Raw genomic sequence first — 19,672 nt, 5'->3', positions numbered from 1 at the left:
ATGTTTTTCCCCGACCCATCACTCAGGCGATCGTAGTGACAACATAATGCAAACGACCCGCTATAGGGAAAGGTACTAAACTGAACACCAAATTGACTTGAGACATAGATTTCAGAATGCTCACTACTTTATTCATGTTAACACAATTATTTTCGGTATTATTTATTATAACTTTACATTTTTCTCATCACAATCTCCAAAATGTTGAAATGTACTATTGTACAAACGAACCTGCCATGGCGACCACCTTTTGTAAGCGACCACCTACCCACAACGATGACACCAAAGGATCCCCCGACAAGTTGTATACTTTGTAGTATAACGACCACTTTAGAATCAGTCCTTTGGGTGGTCGTTTCAGACAGGTGTGACTGTATTTTTTTTATTCCCTGTGGTCACAGATTGTACGGGCATGGACATTGCGAAGACGCCGTTTGCAGCCTTCAACTTATAAGAGCTACTCATTTACATCGAAATCGATCTCTTTCGTTTTTGCATCTGCGTCATTTTTAGTGTTTGTTTATTTTGTTTTGTTGTTGCGAAGAAAACTGACACTACACGAATTCCTGTTTGTAAACAATACCTTTTGGGTGAGTGTCTTAGTGATGATGATAAAATTGTCGTTGTGCAGGAATGCTTTCATTTCATGCAAAAGCCGGCCTGCACACAAAATTAATATGTTGTGGTGCACATGATTGCTAACAAGTGTAACCGAGCGCCGAAACACAACAATCACCTCTGGAGGCGAAGTCCAATCAAACCGTATTGAGAATTTTCGAGCTTATTTCTAAGCCCTAGAAAAACTGATATGGTTACGCAAAAGGAAACCAAGAACATACAGAGAGACAGAAGCCGCCAGACCCCATCACAAACAGAACTCTACAATCCGGCGAGCTCTAAATAGCTGGAAAGGCCAACAACTCTGCAGAGTCTGCTGTGAAGGGCGACGGTAGTCTCCCTTGTCACACAAAGAAAGGAGCAAACAAACGAGTCATACAAATGGCATATTGTTTTTGTTACTGATGTTATTTTTTTGTTGAATATTTGCACCGAAAGATTCTTTATAAGTCGAGAAGTCGTTTACCTCTGATATTAAAATGTCATCCAAAATAGAACAACTTACCTTTTATGCTGGAAACGGTTTGCATGTCGACTCCGTGACCGGGTTTCTTCGCGTACAATGATCTTACTGCCGACGCTTCGTATGTTTATACATTTTCATAAATACGTGATGTTTTGATTTGCCTCGAACACTTTCTACCCCACCTACGTTGACCAAGTTTGGTTTAACCGAGACCAGTTGTGCTGCAGCAGGTCACTCAGAATTGTAGTAACTGTGTAGTAACTGTGTATCAACACGCTGGAATGCATGCGTTAGATGGACGTTACAGGAAGCGACTGAAGCTAACAGTCTGAGCGGATATATCCGTACTGGTGTAACACGAGAAAATTACTCCCACGAGATTTTTACTCCGGAGTAAACATTTCGTACGAAAAAGTTACTCCCTTTACGAAAAAGGCACTCCCCCATTTCACGAGAAAATTACTCCCCAAGACAGGTGAGTTCCGAGTAAACATTTCGTACAAAAATGTTACTCCCCTGACGAATAAATTACTTCACCCAAACACAAGGTGTACGAAATTGTTACTCCCTTGTCCCCTGTTAGTCTTGGTGGTAAAAGGGGTGGAAGGAGGGTAGCGCGACATTCGTGTGCGCGAGATCACTTATTGGCATTATCCCTTCGCCCGCATCCCATTTTTGCATACGATATTTTTACTGGAAGTAAAAAAAAATGGGGAGTAAAAATTTCGTGGAGGGAGTAATTTTTTCGTGCCATGTGGAGTTCTTTTCTCGTACGAAAAGTGTACTCGGAGTAAGAATTTCGTACGAAATATTTACTCCGGAGTAAAGTTTTCGTGGAGTAAAAATTTCGTGTTACACCGGGTCAGATAGAGTACGGATATATCCGTACCTGGGAGACAATGAGTTAAGAATCAAAATATCACTCACGTAACATGGAGATTCACAGTACCAAGCTGTGTGGAACAACTCACATATTCCTCGTACAGTGGTACCCCCTTTCAAGGCCTCCAAAAATGTGAGAACATCAGGGCGGGTTTGCAACAATCTTTTATTTCTTTTTGTGGAAGGTATTTTTCTTCTCATATCAGCCATTGTATCAGCCTTTGTCCAAGATGAGAACACCTTTCAACTTGAACACATACCAGAATGCAATGGCCTGGATACTTTCAGTGAAATTTGGGATTTGTCCATACGGTGCTAATGTGTTGTTGTAAGTTTACTGTTACGTTATTTTGCTAGAATGTATATACAGTCAAACACGCTAAAGCCGAACTCGCCCGGGGAATGACAAATCATTTCGCTTATCCGAGTTTGTGCATATCCGAGTTCGGATAAGCCAAACCTTTCTCGAGAAATTACCCTGCAGTTCGGCTTAAGCAAGTTTTTTTTCCAGGTTAAGTTGTAAAATCACTTGGAATGTTTCTTTCTCTCTCTCTCTCTCTCTCTCTCTCTCTCTCTCTCTCTCTCCGTGGTGTGTGTGTGTGTGTGTGTGTGTGTGTGTGTTTTTAAATGAATAAGATCAAAACAGTGACAAGCTACAAGTGCTTTCTTCAGTGGAGCTTTATTAATACCTCAAAGCGAACTGTAAAAATAAATGGTGAAAACAGTGACACATCTCAGAAACAAAACCAAAGATTCCACAAGCAACTACGCATTTGTTAAAAGGATGCCAAGTAATGTTTAATGAAACCCTCTCCATTAAAGAAAGAAAAGAAACAAAATTAGACATTTTGTCTCTGTGGTCATGAATGAAGATCAAATCTCCGTAAACATAGATTGTAGGCAAATGGTTTGTTTCGCTGCATGTTTATTGTGGTTTGATCTTCACCACTCGCTCAAAATGAGCACATACATTCCTCAGGTAGATTTGCTCTTCACTAAGATCTCTTCCTTCGATTGGAAAAAGAGGTTTGTATGAGAGCCACTCGTTTATGAACACTGCAACAGTTGTTTGGAACATGCTGGCAGCCGCAAGGATTTCAACGTCGCATCACGTGACACGTGTATTTCTTGGTCAATGTGGCACACGTCATCAGTTTCCCCGCATACTCAAAAACAGGTGACGTGTTCGTTTCCGTAGGATAATTATAGCCGTGAGGAAATATGTTTAACTTCCTAACGTGTTTTTCAAGGAAAAATAAACAAGTCGCGTAAGGCGAAAATACAACATTTAGTCAAGCTCAGTCGAACTCACAGAATGAAATTGAACGCATTGCATTTTTTTCCGCAAGAACGTACACTCGTAGCATCGTCTGTCCACCGCTCGTGGCAAAGGCAGTGAAATTAACAATCCAGAAAAGCGCGGTAGCGGTTGCACTGAGGAGGATAGCACGCTTTTCTATATCTCTATTCTTTTTAACTTTCTGAACGTGTTTTTAATCCAAACATATCATATCTATATGTTTTTGGAATCAGGAACGGACAAGGAATAAGATGACTTTTAAATCGATTTCAAAAGTTTAATTTTAATCATAATTTTTATATTTCTAATTTTCAAAACTTGTTTTTAATCCGAATATAACATATTTGTATGTTTTTGGAATCAGAAAATGATGAAGAATAAGATAAACGTAATTTTGGATCGTTTAATAAAAAAAATAATTTTAATTACAAGTTTCCGATTTTTAATGACCAAACTCATTTGATACCAAGCTGAAATGCAATACCAAAGTCCGGCCTTCGTCGAAGATTGCTTTACCAAAATTTCAATCAATTTGATTGAAAAATGAGGGTGTGACAGTGCCGCCTCAACTTTTACAAAAAGCCGGATATGACGTTATCAAAGGTATTTATCGAAAAAAAGAAAACAGTTCCGGGGATATCATACCCAGGAACTCTCATGTACAATTTCATAAAGATCGGTCCAGTAGTTTAGTCTGAATCGCTCTACACACACACACACACACGCACAGACACACACACACAGACACCACGACCCTCGTCTCGATTCCCCCTCTATGTTAAAACATTTAGTCAAAACTTGACTAAATGTAAAAAGATGTCTCTCCGACAGTGTTTAGAGTTTGGCTTATCTGTCAAAATCACGTTTGAGATGTCCGTGTTTGAGTTAGCTATTTTTTGACAGAGTTTGGCTTATCCGAATTAGAAATAGTCTTACAAAGAGGGGGGTCTGGCGGGGAATTGGTTTTGGTTTCAGATATCCGAGTTTTTTGCTTAAGCGTGTTTCGTTTAGGCGAGTGCCGCTGTATATGGTATTTGATGTGATGATAAATAGTATGTTCTTATTCATAGTTAATATGTAAAGAGCCGAGAGCATATATTACTGTGGTTCGCGCTATATAAACTGTTATTATTATTTTAATTATGATTATTTTTTTATTATATTATTATTATTATTATTATTATTATTATTATTATGATTATGATTATTTTGTAGTTGAATTTGAAACCAGTGTCACCATGCCTAAATCCAAATCCTAATTCCAAATGTGCACAGAACGCGCTCAGCCAGGCTTTTGGTTTTTGGTATGTGTTCCAGTTGAAAGATGCTCTTGTCGCATGTTAAAGTATGGACACATCCGTGTTGGTTTTGGGCATGTGTTCCAGTTGAAAGATGCTCTTGTCGCATGTTAAAGTATGGACACATCTGTGTTGGTTTTTGGCATGTGTTCCAGTTGAAAGATGCTCTTGTCGCATGTTATAGTATGGACACATCTGTGTTGGTTTTTGGCATGTGTTCCAGTTGAAAGATGCTCTTGTCGCATGTTAAAGTATGGACATAGTGTTGGTTTTTGGCATGTGTTCCAGTTGAAAGATGCTCTTGTCGCATGTTAAAGTATGGACACATCTGTGTTGGTTTTTGGCATGTGTTCCAGTTGAAAGATGCTCTTGTCGCATGTTAAAGTATGGACACATTTGTGTTGGTTTTTGGCATGTGTTCCAGTTGAAAGATGCTCTTGTCGCATGTTAAAGTATGGACACATTTGTGTTGGTTTTTGGCATGTGTTCCAGTTGAAAGATGCTCTTGTCGCATGTTAAAGTATGGACACATCTGTGTTGGTTTTTGGCATGTGTTCCAGTTGAAAGATGCTCTTGTCGCATGTTAAAGTATGGACTCATCTGTGATGGTTGGCATAATGGTTTGAACTGGAAGGACTGTATATTTAAGTGGAATAGTAGGTCCACGCCTGTCTTGTATGCCAAGAATATTGCATCAATATTTTACCTTGTACACTTTCTATGTGCAATGTGCAGAGAGACACCGCAGCCAACAATTGCCAAAAACAACTCGAAATCGGTTAACCTAGATAAGACGTACCTCAACAAAACAAGAATTTTTGTGTTGTTTCTTTTTTTTTGCTGCCTATACTCGACATTTACTTTGCAAATTGGGATGATGTGATTTCACGAAAGCGACAAAAGTTTGCTAACTGTACGAACATCGACAGCGCACGTGCACTTTCTGTGTACTGAACACGATGTCATGTGGTATGTAATCTAATGAAACGAACTCAAAGTACAACATTTTTGAATTTTATTCTTTGTAATCTTCGTTTCATTTTTGAAATCAACTCAATGTGTTGCTGTTTGGGATTTTCATCCGTGTATTGTTCGGTTTATGTCTACATCTGTACCTTGAAAACATGCAATTTGTTTTGCTACTCTGAATAGTGTCTAAAGCAGATTTGATGTGTCATAATTATGTCATGGCGGCCTTTTGACGTCATGTCCGGCAGAAGCCGCTGTTTACGTCATAGTGTCATCATCCGTGCAGGTGTCTACAACTTGATTATACCTTATAACGTGAAATAAACTTTGGGTGAATATTTATCTTGTGTGTGTGTGTGTGTGTGTGTATGTGTGTGTGTGTTTGCGTGCGCGCTCGCGTGTGTGTGTGTGTGTGTGTGTATGTACGTGAATGCATGTGTGTGTATATGTGTACGTAAATGCATGTGTGCGCATGTGCGTGAGTTTGGGTGTGTGCGCCGAAACAAAGCAGACATCTCAAACAGATTGTTCATTCTTCAAACGGCAAACCACAGAAGAGCCAAAGAAACACGGAATTAAGCTTACAATCGGACCGGGAGAATGCTCGTGAGTCAAAATGAAGACGGAGGAACCTACTAGAATCGGTGCAAAAACGGCATCATATCATATTTAGTCACTACCATAGGTGTTTCCGAACAAGAAGCAGACGCTTGCAACAGCAAGACGCCATTCAGAGAGCCACGACAGCATGACGTCATACCGAGAGCCACAACAGCATGACGTCATTCCGAGAGCCACAGCAGCATGACGTCATTCAGAGAGCCACAACTGCATGACGTCATTCAGAGAGCCACAACAGCATGACGTCATTCAGAGAGCCACAACAGCATGACGTCATTCAGAGAGCCACAACTGCATGACGTCATTCAGAGAGCCACAACAGCATGACGTCATTCAGAGAGCCACAACTGCATGACGTCATTCAGAGAGCCACAACTGCATGACGTCATTCAGAGAGCCACAACTGCATGACGTCATTCAGAGAGCCACAACTGCACGACGTCATTCAGAGAGCCACAAGTGGAGAGAAAGATCTAAGGACAGAACATTTTATTAGAACTGTTGACATAAAGTGGATCGCTGACTGGACATCTGTGTCAAGTAGTAGCATGGGGGGGGGGGGGGGGGGGGGAGGAGTTCAGGAAGGAGAGACCTGTGCTGGCTGTGTGGTTGTAGAGCTAGGTGAAACATTTCTCACACACGGCCACCGTGTTGTAGGGCTCGCCAAACATCAGCTCGTCAGGAGAACAGCGGCACACCTCTGTCGACCCCTTCCTGACGTCACGACCCATGGGGATCACCCGTGGGCGCTTTTTCTTGGGCCGCGGCTGCCTGATGTAGCAGTTCTCACCTGGTCAACGAGTGCATATGGGTTATTCTCCATAGCTAAGTACCATTTTGTGACAAGTATTTTCAGTCCTTTAAATGATAATAACGTATACTAAATTGCAACAAGAATGTATTCTTTTTACTTTTATTTCAGTTCAACTCCTGGTAGGTAATGATACAGACATGCAAGAAAAAAACATAGTAGGCCTATCTATTTTTATCTTTAAAAAAATTAATTGTTATAGTGTTCAAATCCATGTCATACAACCTTTGGTTTCCATGTTACGAAGTTGACATAATTATGTACTTAAAAACCCGTGACATTTTCTGAACGTAGACAAACAAAATGTTCAAGTATTTCTAATTCTTTATCTGCAGGCAAAGGATATATTATGTGGAACCAGTTCTTATTGATGAAATCAATTTGTATGGTTGAAATGCCTCAGTTAAGTAAAGAAATATCACCTTCGTAACATAGTTTCCACCGCCGGTACACAGCTCTGGAGAATAATTAAACCACATACTCATCCCGAGGCCCAGAAACTGACATCGATAGACACCTGACACATGCACCTGTACTCATGCACGCAAGCAAACAAACACAGTTTCAAGCACGCTCAAACGCACGCAAGCAGGTGCGCACACACTAGCACGTACGAAAGTCATGCCCGCACGTACTCACAAGCACGCACGCTATTACACACGCTTGTGCCACGAATGCAAGCACGTACGCACATGTATACACATGATGATAAAAACATTCTTCTGTAGCGCTGTTAGTCACCGCCAGATAAGTCTCATGGCGCTTTACAAAAAATTGGATTTTAAAAGTTAACATTTTACATATACAAAGTTTCCTCATAAAAAATAAAATACAAGCATTATTAGCTTACATTTCATAAACAACAACCACATACGTAAAATAATCTAGCACAAAAAACCACATATATACACAAACAACAACAACAACAACAACAAGCACACGACCACCAACCCCCCCCTCCCTCCCCCGCCCCCAACCCCCCCCCCCCCCCAACTCCAAACACCCACCCCTACCCCGAGACACGCCCTGTATCAGTACTGACCGTTCGGACACTGGGGACAGCACTCCCCCTCCTCCACCACAGGGTCCACACAGCGCGGGGCCAGACAGTCCCCAACGATACACACTGCCTCCGCCAAGCCCCCCTCCTCCTCCCCGTCGTCGTCATCGTACTGGGTGTCCTCACAGAAGCACTCCGTGCAGGAGGGGAAATCGTCGCGAGTCAGGACAGGGTCGTCTTGAGTGGCGCTGATGATGTCCCCCTCGAACGTCCGGCAGCGGAGCGGGGGTGGAGTAGTGGTGTTGTTGGGGGGGAGGGGACGGGGAGGGGTAGGCATGTTGTCGTGAAAACCATCGTCACTATCGTCAGCCATGCCGCCGTCACCACTGCTGACACTGCCATGCTGTCTGGAACAGGTTGAGAAACACGCAGATACGGAAAAGGCGTCAACATTGCTCTTTGTACCCTTGTTATGAACTTTTTTTTTTTTAGTTAGTCCCTCTTTAGGGCGAGGGCTAGATGCAAAAACAAAAAAAAAAGGCAGATCACTTCTTAAATCTAGTACCCTCGTTAAATAAAGAATTAGTATTGTCATTTTCATTGTTATTAAAAATGAAAAGAAAAGAACTATCTAACCACGATTTTGCTTTATTGTCCTTTGTTTTATCAAATTCAAGAACGATGTCTCCATCATCAGCACAACAGATGGTTATATCCCTTAATCGTGAAAATGCTCCCCCTAAATCGGCGTATGCTGCCTGAATAGCGTAACAACCCACGCGTAAAAACCCACGCGTAAAAACATGAGTGAACGTGGGAGTTTCAGCCCATGAACGAAGAAGAAGAAAAAAAATGAAAATGCTGATTACAGACTTAATTGAAATCCAAATGAAAACACCAGTTTCTCACCATGTTCTGCCTCCGTTTCAACACTATGCCACGGTGTCTCTCAGTCTCGTCGGCTCAATATTTTGAAACAATTTTCTTAAAGTTCTATCACGATGTTCTTCAACTTACATTCGATTCTAAACACAAATAGTTACACTCAAATATGTGTGCATCTATATTTCATCCTACATACGTGAGAGAGAGACCACCCATGAGATAACAATATCGTTCAATTCACACGTTAGTATATGATGTAAATGAGGTCCTTTCAAACTAGTCTGGCAGGGACCTGACTTTTCACTGCAAATGATGGCCATTTCGCTCGCAGTTCAATATTTAAAAGAGCAACTCGTGTAAATCTGAAACGACACAGAAAGCCATGTAGTATTCTCTATCGGTCACACAACAGTGGAGTTAGTGCTTACCTGCTTGTTAGACGTCAGCCCACCTACTGCGCTTTTTGACAACATGCCTCACATGACCCACACCTGTGTCTTACAGATGGCTGCTGCTGTCACCCTCTCTCTCTCTCTCTCTCTCTCTCTCTCTCTCTCTCTTTCTCTCTCTCTCTCTCTCTTCTCTCTCTCTCTCTCTCTCTCTCTCTCTCTCTCTCTCTCTCTCTCTCTCTCTCTCTCTCTCTCTCTCTCTCGGTATTGCACCTCGGTTCGACCGAAGAGAAGTTAAAAATAAATTCCTGTTGTGCAGCGGGATAAAGTATTCCCTCATACCTCGGAGATATACCTTCACTCGCTCGCAGCGACGTCACGTGACATTTTAGATGGTGGAAAAGAATGCTGTCGCTTATTTTCCTTCTGAGTTCAGTTAAGACTAAAACGATGCTCATTCACGGAAAGAACTATCCAAAATTGCAACCACAGCCGCGGTTGTCCTGTAAGTTCCCGATCCATGTTAAACCCTCATCCTCAGAAGGAAAATAAGCGACAGCATTCTCTTCCACCATCTAAAATGTCACGTGACGTCGCTGCGAGCGAGTGAAGGTATATCTCCGAGGTATGAGAGAATACTTTATCCGCTGCACAACAGGAATTAAAAGTTACCTTATGTACGGTCGAACCGAGGTGCAATGGGTGCTCTCTCACCCTCTCCATTGTTTTCTCTCTCTTTCTCGGTTCTGCTCTCTCTCTCTCTCTCTCTCTCTCTCTCTCTCCCTATCTTTCTCTGTGTGTGCGTGTCACCCCCTCTCTCTCTCTCTCTCTCCTTCTTTCTCTGTGTGCACCCATTGCACACCGGTTGGACCGTACATAAGGTAACGCCAACCGGTGTGCAATGGGTGCTCTCTCTCTCTCTTTCTCTCTCTCTCTCTCTCTCTCTCTCTCTCTCTCTCTCTCTCTCTCTCCCTATCTTTCTCTGTGTGTGCGTGTCACCCTCTCTCTCTCTCTCTCTCTCCTTCTTTCTCTGTGTGCACCCATTGCACACCGGTTGGACCGTACATAAGGTAACGCCAACCGGTGTGCAATGGGTGCTCTCTCTCTCTCTTTCTCTCTCTCTCTCTCTCTCTCTCTCTCTCTCTCTCTCTCTCTCTCTCTCTCTCTCCCTATCTTTCTCTGTGTGTGCGTGTCACCCTCTCTCTCTCTCTCTCTCTCCTTCTTTCTCTGTGTGCACCCATTGCACACCGGTTGGACCGTACATAAGGTAACGCCAACCGGTGTGCAATGGGTGTATTGCACCTCGGTTCGACCGAAGAGAAGTTAAAAATAAATTCCTGTTGTGTAGCGGGATAAAGTATTCCCTCATACCTCGGAGATATACCTTCACTCGCTCGCAGCGACGTCACGTGACATTTTAGATGGTGGAAAAGAATGCTGTCGCTTATTTTCCTTCTGAGTTCAGTTAAGACTAAAACGATGCTCATTCACGGAAAGAACTATCCAAAATTGCAACCACAGCCGCGGTTGTCCTGTAAGTTCCCGATCCATGTTAAACCCTCATCCTCAGAAGGAAAATAAGCGACAGCATTCTCTTCCACCATCTAAAATGTCACGTGACGTCGCTGCGAGCGAGTGAAGGTATATCTCCGAGGTATGAGAGAATACTTTATCCCGCTGCACAACAGGAATTAAAAGTTACCTTATGTACGGTCGAACCGAGGTGCAAGTGCTCCCTCTCTCTCTGTCTCTCTGTCTCTCTCCCTCTCTCTCTCTCTCTCTCTCTCTCTCTCTCTCTCTCTCTCTCTCTCTCTCTCCCTATCTTTCTCTGTGTGTGCGTGTCACCCCCTCTCTCTCTCTCTCTCTCTCTCTCTCTCTCTCTCTCAGTCTGTGTGCACCCATTGCACACCGGTTGGACCGTACATAAGGTAACGTTAAATTACTGTTGTGCAGCGGGTTAAAGTATACCCTCATACCTCGGAGATATACCTTCACTCGGTCTGAACGACGTCACGTGACATTTTATATGGTGGAAGAGAATGCTGTCGCTTATTTTCCTTCTGAGGATGAGGGTTTAACATGGATCGGGAACTTACAGGACAACCGCGGCTGTGCTTGCAAGTTTGGATAGTTCTTTCCGTGACTGAGCATCGTTTCAGTCTTACCGAACTGAGGGTGGAAAATAAGCGACAGCATTATCTTCCACCATATAAAGTGTCACGTGACGTCGTTCAGACCAAGTGAAGGTATATCTCCGAGGTATCAGGGTATACTTTAACCCGCTGCACAACAGTAATTTATTGATACCTTAGTTCGGTCGTACCGGTGTGTAATACCTCCTGTGTGTGCGTGTCTCTCTCTCTCTCTCCCAACCTCTCTCTCTCCCGCCTCTCTCTCTCTCTCTCTCTCTCTCTCTCTCTCTCTCTCTCTCTCTCTCTCTCCTTATTTCTCGCCTTCTCTCTCAACTAATTAGCAAACGATGTGCTAAAGCAATAAATCCATCAGTGAGGTAATTACACGCCACCTCAACTCCTGCAGTTCGATAGCACAACGCACAGCCCGTAAATTATACAGTGGTACCTCCCCCCACCCTCCCCCTTTTAAGCCCACAAGGATCTGAGAAAATCAGGTCTTAAAAAGGTGAGTTTCTTAAAATTGGGGTATATTTACAGAGATTATGAACGGAAAGTCTGAGAAAACAGGGTCTTAAAAGGGAGGGAGTCTTAAATTGGGGGGTCTTAAAAGGGGGGTTCCATTGTCCTGGCGACAAGCTGTAACTTTAAACAGACATCATATAAACTGCAGGAGACATTCGAAAAAGACAGTACTAACGACGAAGTTTCAACGATTTTCTCGAAAATGCTCCATAATCATTTTAATTAATTAAAAGAATGTTACCTTCTGGCAGAAAGCTTCTGCGTCAGAGTCGTGACTCCGTTCATCGTCATACTACATTTAGGTCCATCTACTAAGGTGGGTATCTCGCACAGAAAAAATGTAGCACACACACACACACACACACACACACACATACGCTCACACATACACTCACTCACACACAAACACAAACACACTCACACACAAACACATACACACATACGCTCACACATACACACACACACACACACACACACACACACCCTCACACATACGCTCACACATACACTCACATACACTCACTCACACACAAACACACTCACACACACACACATGCTCACACACACACCCTCACACACACTCACTCACAAACACACACACACACACTCACACACACACACATACGCTCACACATACACTCACTCACACACCGTATGTGATTAGAATAGGGGTGCCTCTCTGGGTGAAGACTAGTTGAAAAAAACCTTGTTTGTCATGCTTGTATGCCACAACCCTCTGTCTCTCTCTGTCTCTCTGTCTCTGTCTCTGTCTGTCTCTTTCTCTGTCTCTGTCTCTCTCGCTCGCTCTCTCTCTCGCTCTCTCTCTCTCTCTCTCAAATTATTTAAATAAGAATAAAAAAATAACACCCAAACACCAAAATGAAATAAATATTTCGGAGTGAAAACTCCTTCTTCAGTAATCATGTAATGGAATCAAAACAAACGATGACGTAAAAACAGAAAGGAAATTACGTAAGAATACAAATGACGTCATTCTAAAAATAGATAAAACACGTGTAAATTTGCTATTGTTCTCTCTCTCTCTCTCTCTCTCTCTCTCTCTCTCTCTCTCTCTCTCTCTCTCTCTCTCTCTCTCTCTCTCTAAAGTAAGCAGTAAAGGTAAAACGTCATATGTTTGCAAGCACATACACTTGAGCACACTCACTCCCACACGCACACACACACATGTATACTTCCAGGTGTTGAATGCGATCCAGGGAGCTAACATGTTACAAGGCTGATAAGTTTATAGCCATAGGACACTGTTTATCTTGTTGATAGCGTCAAAAGACGTTGTGTACTCTGCTGCGAACAACAAAGGGATAATTATAGAAAAATATCCAAACATTATATCCGCGAACAGCCTCGTAATAACAAATACAGAGGGTAGCAACAGTCAATTAGTCAAACACATTAAGTCCGTCAGGGAAATTGGTCTGCAGCTGATGTCTCCAGAACCTTTCTCTTCTTTTTCTCAAAGCAATGTCTTCTGCATGGATTTTTTCTATGGCTGTGCATTGCATGTCTGCCAGTGTATGTCCAGGGAGATTAAAATGTTTAGCGACCATTGTATCTTCTCGTGTATATTTTGATGTACTGTCCGTGTGTCCTGCATGATCTTTGTAGTGTTTGATGTTGTGCCTGTGGCCATAGAAACGTTTTTTAAGTGTCTGTCCAGTTTCGCCGACATACTGACATTTTTTGCATTTGCCACAGTCAATTAGGTAAACCAAGTTGGTTGTGTCACAGGACATGAAAGTTCTGATATTGTGTGTACCTCTATTAACAACACTGTGGAATGTCCTCGTCTCCTGCAAGTGCCCCCCGCACAACACACACCTCCTCCCACTGCACATATAGCATCCATTTTGCTGGTGAAAGGGCTTCTGGTGAACACCATTGTTGCTACTAGTGCATTGTGAAGAGGCGCGCCCCACGCAAGGAGCACCCACAAAAGACGAAGACACACCACACTGCTGCGGTTGATCTTCATGTCTCTGCTGCTGCTGTTGGTCATCAGGTTCTTGTTGCTGCTGCTGTTGGTCATCAGGTTTTTGTTGCTGCTGCTGTTGCTCATCAGAGTCTTGTTGCTGCTGCTGTTGGTCATCAGGTTCTTGCTGCTGCTGCTGTTGTTCATCAGGTTCTTGTTGATGTTGGTAATTAGGTTCTTGTTGCTGCTGCTGCTGTGGATCCTCATGTTGCTTCTGCTGTGGATCGTCATGTTGCTGCTGCTGTAGGTCACCAGGTTGTTGTTGCTGGTGCTGGTGATCATCGGGTTGTTGCTGGTTCTGCTGTTTTGATGGCATTTTGCTGGGCATTAGAATACGCCTGAGATTTCTACAGTTACGTTCACCTACTATTGGCGGTCAAATTATTTAAATGAAACAATATTTTACACACAGCAAAATTCAGTCAACTTCAGGTCAAACCAAGAACTTTGCACTTGATCCTACATGAAGAATTATTTTGGCAAACGTTAAATTTAACATAAAAAAGGTATTGTTTCAAAATTTCACTGCAGACCATTATATAAGCGTTTCGGGCGGGCGGGAAATAGCTCAGTCGATAGCGGCGCTGGCGTGGGTTCGATCGCCACGTTCGGCGAGGGATTTATTTCCCAGAGTCAACATCGTGCAGACTCTCCTCGGTGGCCGAACTGACACCCTCGCGTGCACGCATGCGCACGATAAAGAATCCAAGTTCACAACGAAAGTCTCAGGGCTCGGAAACATGAATACACGCATGCAGGAAAAAAATGTGTGAGTATCGCCGTATACTGTATGGCAGCTCGCTTTCCCCATGGAGAAAGCAGCCCGAATTTCCATGAGGGCAACCTCACAGGACTATATACAATCTTATCCTTATCCTCTACCTTTTAAGGCAATTGTTAAATTCTCTTTTGAAAACTTTTTGTGAGAAGCGTTCCCAGCTAACGTTAATGAAATATTAATTTTACATTTGATGCTAACCGTTTACAAACAAGAGGCGAAGCCATCAAGGCTCAGTAAGAAATCGACAAACAGTAACACAAACTCAATCACTCCGTCACACACACACACAAACACACACACACACACACACACACACACACTCACACACACACACACACACACACACACACACACACACACACACACACACACACACACACACACACACACACACACACACACACACACACACACACACACACACACACACACACACACACACACACACACACACACACACACACACACAGAGAAAGAGCATAGGTGAAACTGTGCAAGAAAGCGAGACACTAGATCTAGATCTGTCTGTCTGCATGTAGCCTACTTACAGGGACACGACTGCCAACTAGTCTCGGCCCGCTCAAAATAATAATGACCGAGACTTTCAGTACTTCCTTCGCGTGACGTCTAACCCTCTTACGTCATAATGTGACGTCAATGTAATGTGACGTCTTCAAATGTTGTCAATGTAATGTGACGTCTTCAAATGTTAGAGTTTCTACCACAGACATACACACGCACGCACGCACATACGCACATACGCACGCACGCACGCACGCACAGACAGACAAAGTTACGATCGCATAGGCTACACTTACGTGAGCCAAAAACGAACTATACTTATGTAAATCTGACGTTACAAAAGTCTTCTCCCTTTCTCCTGTGTGAATATGTGCACACCCATGTGTTTGTGTGTGTGCGCGCGCGAGCGTGTGTGTGTGTGTGTGTGTGTGTGAGCACAAAGTATTGCAAATGCACAGTTAACAAGTTTGAAAATATCTAATGTCATCTCCAACAAACGGCTTAATTCACACACACGCACGCACAAAACATAATAAATCGTATATGTATGTACAGTATGACTACCTGGTAAAAACACACGCAACACGTTTACATGCACAACTGGTCATATAAAACAAAATTTGAAAAACAATGTTGTTTTTATATTTAGTCAAGTTTTGACTAAATATTTTAACATCGAGGGGGAATCGAAACGAGGGTCGTGGTGTATGTGCGTGTGTGTGTGTGTGTGTGTCTGTGTGTGTGTATAGCGATTCTACTGGACCGATCTTTATGAAATTTGACATGAGAGTTCCTGGGTATGAAATCCCCGAACGTTTTTTTCATTTTTTTGATAAATGTCTTTGATGACGTCATATCCGGCTTTTCGTGAAAGTTGAGGCGGCACTGTCACGCCCTCATTTTTCAACCAAATTGGTTGAAATTTTGGTCAAGTACTCTTCGACGAAGCCCGGACTTCGGTATTGCATTTCAGCTTGGTGGCTTAAAAATTAATTAATGACTTTGGTCATTAAAAATCTGAAAATTGTAAAAAAAAATAAAAATTTATAAAACGATCCACATTTACGTTTATCTTATTTTCCATCATTTGCTGATTCCAAAAACATATAAATATGTTATATTCGGATTAAAAACAAGCTCTGAAAATTAAAAATAAGAATTATGATTAAAATTAAATTTCCGAAATCGATTTAAAAAAAATTGCATCTTCCCAATAAACATGCCAGAACTGGGCCACTGCTGGCTTTTTGCTGGCAAGTTTGGTAAAGCTGGCCATAAAAAAACCAACACTGGGCCAATTATGGTTTGCCAACAAAGGCCCAGTTATGGCTTGCCATCACTGGCCCATCTCTGGCATTCCAGTAATATTGTCGGCCAGTAAAATGCCTTAATTGGCCCACTGTTGGCACGCCATTGGTGGCCCAGTGCTTGTTTGCCAGCATTGGGCCATAGGTGGCGATTTGCTGGCAATTATAGGTGGGTTTTTGCTGGCACGCCAGCAGTGGGCCAATGCTGGATAATTGCTGGCAAGAAGATCTGCGACAGCACAGCGGTATGACTTTCTCACTTGGAGTGACGTAATGTACAAACAAATGTCGAAATATCTTGACGTCACTCGTGATGATGACGCATTGTCAACTAAATCCGGCCCGCGGTGGTTCTGCAGATGTCCGGTTATTTGTTTTGCATTCAACTTCAAGGAATTTCCAAAGCACCTTCTTCGATTTCAGTACGCGTCCGATCTCCTCCGGCTAGAAGCAAGCGTGGTGAGTTTCACAAACAGTTGTGTGAGCAGGTCGTCGCAACGGCGTTAGATCTAGTATCTTCTTGTTCTTTTCCTCCGTTGTCGGTCTTTTTTTCAACTTTCTTCTGCTGGACGTTTGAGTCAGTTCGCAAAATATAATAGACTTTAAGAAGTCGTCCTCTCTGTAAGAAAGAATCTGCGCGCGCACGCGCGTGTGTGTGTGTGTGTGTGTGTGCGCCCGCGCGCGCGGTTGTGTGTGTGTGTGTGTGTGTGTGTGCGCCCGCGCGCGCGGTTGTGTGTGTGTGTGTGTGTGTGTGTGTGTGTGTGTGTGTGTGTGTGTGTGTGTGTGTGTGCCTTTTTCCTTTCTTTGTGTGATTGAGTTTGTTTTGTCTCTGTCAAAAGAAAAGCACCATAGGCATTACCATAAGCTTACTTGTAACCAAACAAATTGCATCTTGTGAATGTTGACATTGAGTATGTGTCTATTCACTCCAGGACAAAGATTTGTGCAAGTGTCTGACTGCCCAACTGGACAAGATGCAGCTCGCCTGGGTCTCAGTTCCTGAGAGAAACGCAAGAGAGCTGTCCGAGACAACGTAAGCTTCGCAGGTTAGATCAAAATACATATTCCTGTTGACCCCTTACTTTTGCTTGGCATTTTAGTCAGTTCAGAAAATATGATAGATTACAAGAAGTCGTCCTCTCTGTGAGAATGCCTCTGTGTGTGTATGTGTGTGTGTGTGTGTGTGTGTGTGTGTGTGTGTGTGTGTGTGTGTGTGCGCGTGTGTGTGTGTGAGCGCGCGCGCGTGCGTGCGTGCGTGTGCTGTTTGCTTGCATGCCTGCGTGTATGCTTGCGTTTGTTTGGTTGTTTGGTTGTGTGTGTGCGTGTGTGTGTGTGTGTGTGTGTGTGTGTGTGTGTGTGTGTGTGTGTGTGTGTGTGTGTGTGTGATATGGAATAATGAATTAAAACCAACAAAACTCGTTTGCTTTCATGTTTCAAGAGGTGAACGGCAGGAGGACTTGAGAGTTTCAATGGCTTACCGTAGGCTACGACGTCAGGACAAAGAAAAGAAGCGTTATCTCAACGTTGCGGATGCGAACAGAGAAATGACAGAATCAAGACAATCCTACGGAGGTTTACTGGGAAGTGAACAAGAAACATTCCTGCCTTTGGTCATCATGTCTCGAGTGTGAAATTTAGAACGCTGTACAAATAAAATAAAACAGTGAGCAACTGAAAACAAAGCGTACGTTTCTGTAATGTTTCGTAATGAGTCGTTGCTGTTTGGAAGCTTTACATTTGTTTTGTTTTTAATATATATTACTGTATTGTTGTTGTGCCCGCTATAACTGCGTTGATGACGATATTCTGTCAAAACCACTGCCTTTACTTGCCAGATAAGTTACACGACAAATGTGATTAGCATTTCAATTGCATTTTACTGATGAATTTGATAATTACGCATATGCATATTGCTAATGTACAGCTTGACAGCATTGCCCTTTGCTTTATTTGCGCACGTCTTGCCGCCAGCATGGGTTGAAAAGTCCATTGATGTGCTGTGTTTTGTTATTGTTATTACATTCACAGTAAAAAATGACAAAACAAAGCATATTTATAGACTTCTAACAACCATCTATGGGCTAACAAGACTGTGCAGATCGAGTACATGAATAGAGCCGTCATTCTATCCGAATCAGTGGTATTGGTATATTTCCTGCAACTTATTGGCATTTTGCTGGCAATGGTAAAGACAGAAATATGGCATTTTGCCGGGCCAGTTGTGGCCCGGTAATTTCAGCAGGTAAAGGGCCATTAACGGAAAATATATGGAAAAAAGTTTTTTTTTATATGGAACTAAAAACCTGCAAAATGCTGGCAAAATGCTGGCGAAATGCTGGCAAAATGCTGGGTTTTTGATGGCAAGCCATCAATAAGCCATCAAATAAATGATGGGTTTTTGCTGGCAAAATTCTGGCAAAATGATGGCAAAATGATGGCAAGCCATCAAAAAGCCATCAAATAAATGATGGGTTTTTGCTGGCAAAATTCTGGCAAAATGATGGCAAAATGATGGCAAGCCATCAAAAAGCCATCAAATAAATGATGGGTTTTTGCTGGCAAATTGCTGGCAAATTGCTGGAAAAATGATGGCAAGCCATCAAAAAGCCAGCAAATAAATGATGGGTTTTTGCTGGCAAAGTGCTGGCTTGCCAGTGATGGCCCATCAATTTGCCAATGTGCATACGGGTAATATGCCAGCATTGGGCCATAGGTGGGCCTTTGATGGCAGTAGTTCTGGCAACTGGCATTGCCATCAAAACGCCAGCAGTGGCCCAGTTCTGGCATGTTTATTGGGTGATTCCAAACATATATAGATATGATATGTTTGGATTAAAAACACGCTCAGAAAGTTAAAACGAAGAGAGGTACAGAAAAGCGTGCTATGCAGCATAGCGTAACCACTACCCCGCTCTTCTTGTCAATTTCACTGCCTATGCCGTGAGCGGTGGACCACGAGTATACGGTCTTGCTGCGTTGCATTGCGTTCAGTTTCATTCTGTGAGTTCGACAGCTACTTGACTAAATATTGTATTTTCGCCTTACGCGACTTGTTATATTTAGTCAAAACTTGACTAAATATTTTAACATCGAGGGGGAATCGAAACGAGGGTCGTGGTGTATGTGCGTGTGTGTGTGTGTGTCTGTGTGTCTGTGTGTCTGTGTGTGTGTGTGTG

General features: G+C 42.8%; 1 protein-coding gene and 1 long non-coding RNA gene across 2 annotated transcripts; one reads left to right on the top strand and one right to left on the bottom strand.

Annotated features, from left to right (window-relative positions):
- Window positions 1-2,626: 2,626 nt before the first annotated feature.
- On the bottom strand, window positions 2,627-9,406 carry LOC138948729 (uncharacterized). The gene is made up of 3 exons (XM_070320333.1): window positions 9,279-9,406; window positions 8,008-8,372; window positions 2,627-6,944 (listed from the first exon to the last, which is right to left on the bottom strand). Exons 2-3 carry the CDS (start codon window positions 8,336-8,338, stop codon window positions 6,772-6,774), a joined length of 504 nt encoding a protein of 167 aa, XP_070176434.1. The 5' UTR covers window positions 8,339-8,372; window positions 9,279-9,406; the 3' UTR covers window positions 2,627-6,771.
- Window positions 9,407-16,387: 6,981 nt separating this feature from the next.
- On the top strand, window positions 16,388-18,760 carry LOC138948728 (uncharacterized). The gene is made up of 2 exons (XR_011450070.1): window positions 16,388-17,542; window positions 17,935-18,760. It is a non-coding gene; the product is annotated as an uncharacterized lncRNA (long non-coding RNA).
- The last annotated feature ends 912 nt before the right edge of the window (window positions 18,761-19,672 follow it).

The sequence above is a fragment of the Littorina saxatilis genome, linkage group LG15, assembly GCF_037325665.1.
Source record: "Littorina saxatilis isolate snail1 linkage group LG15, US_GU_Lsax_2.0, whole genome shotgun sequence".
NCBI lineage: Eukaryota > Metazoa > Mollusca > Gastropoda > Littorinimorpha > Littorinidae > Littorina > Littorina saxatilis.
This window is presented reverse-complemented; position numbering and strand designations above follow the sequence as displayed.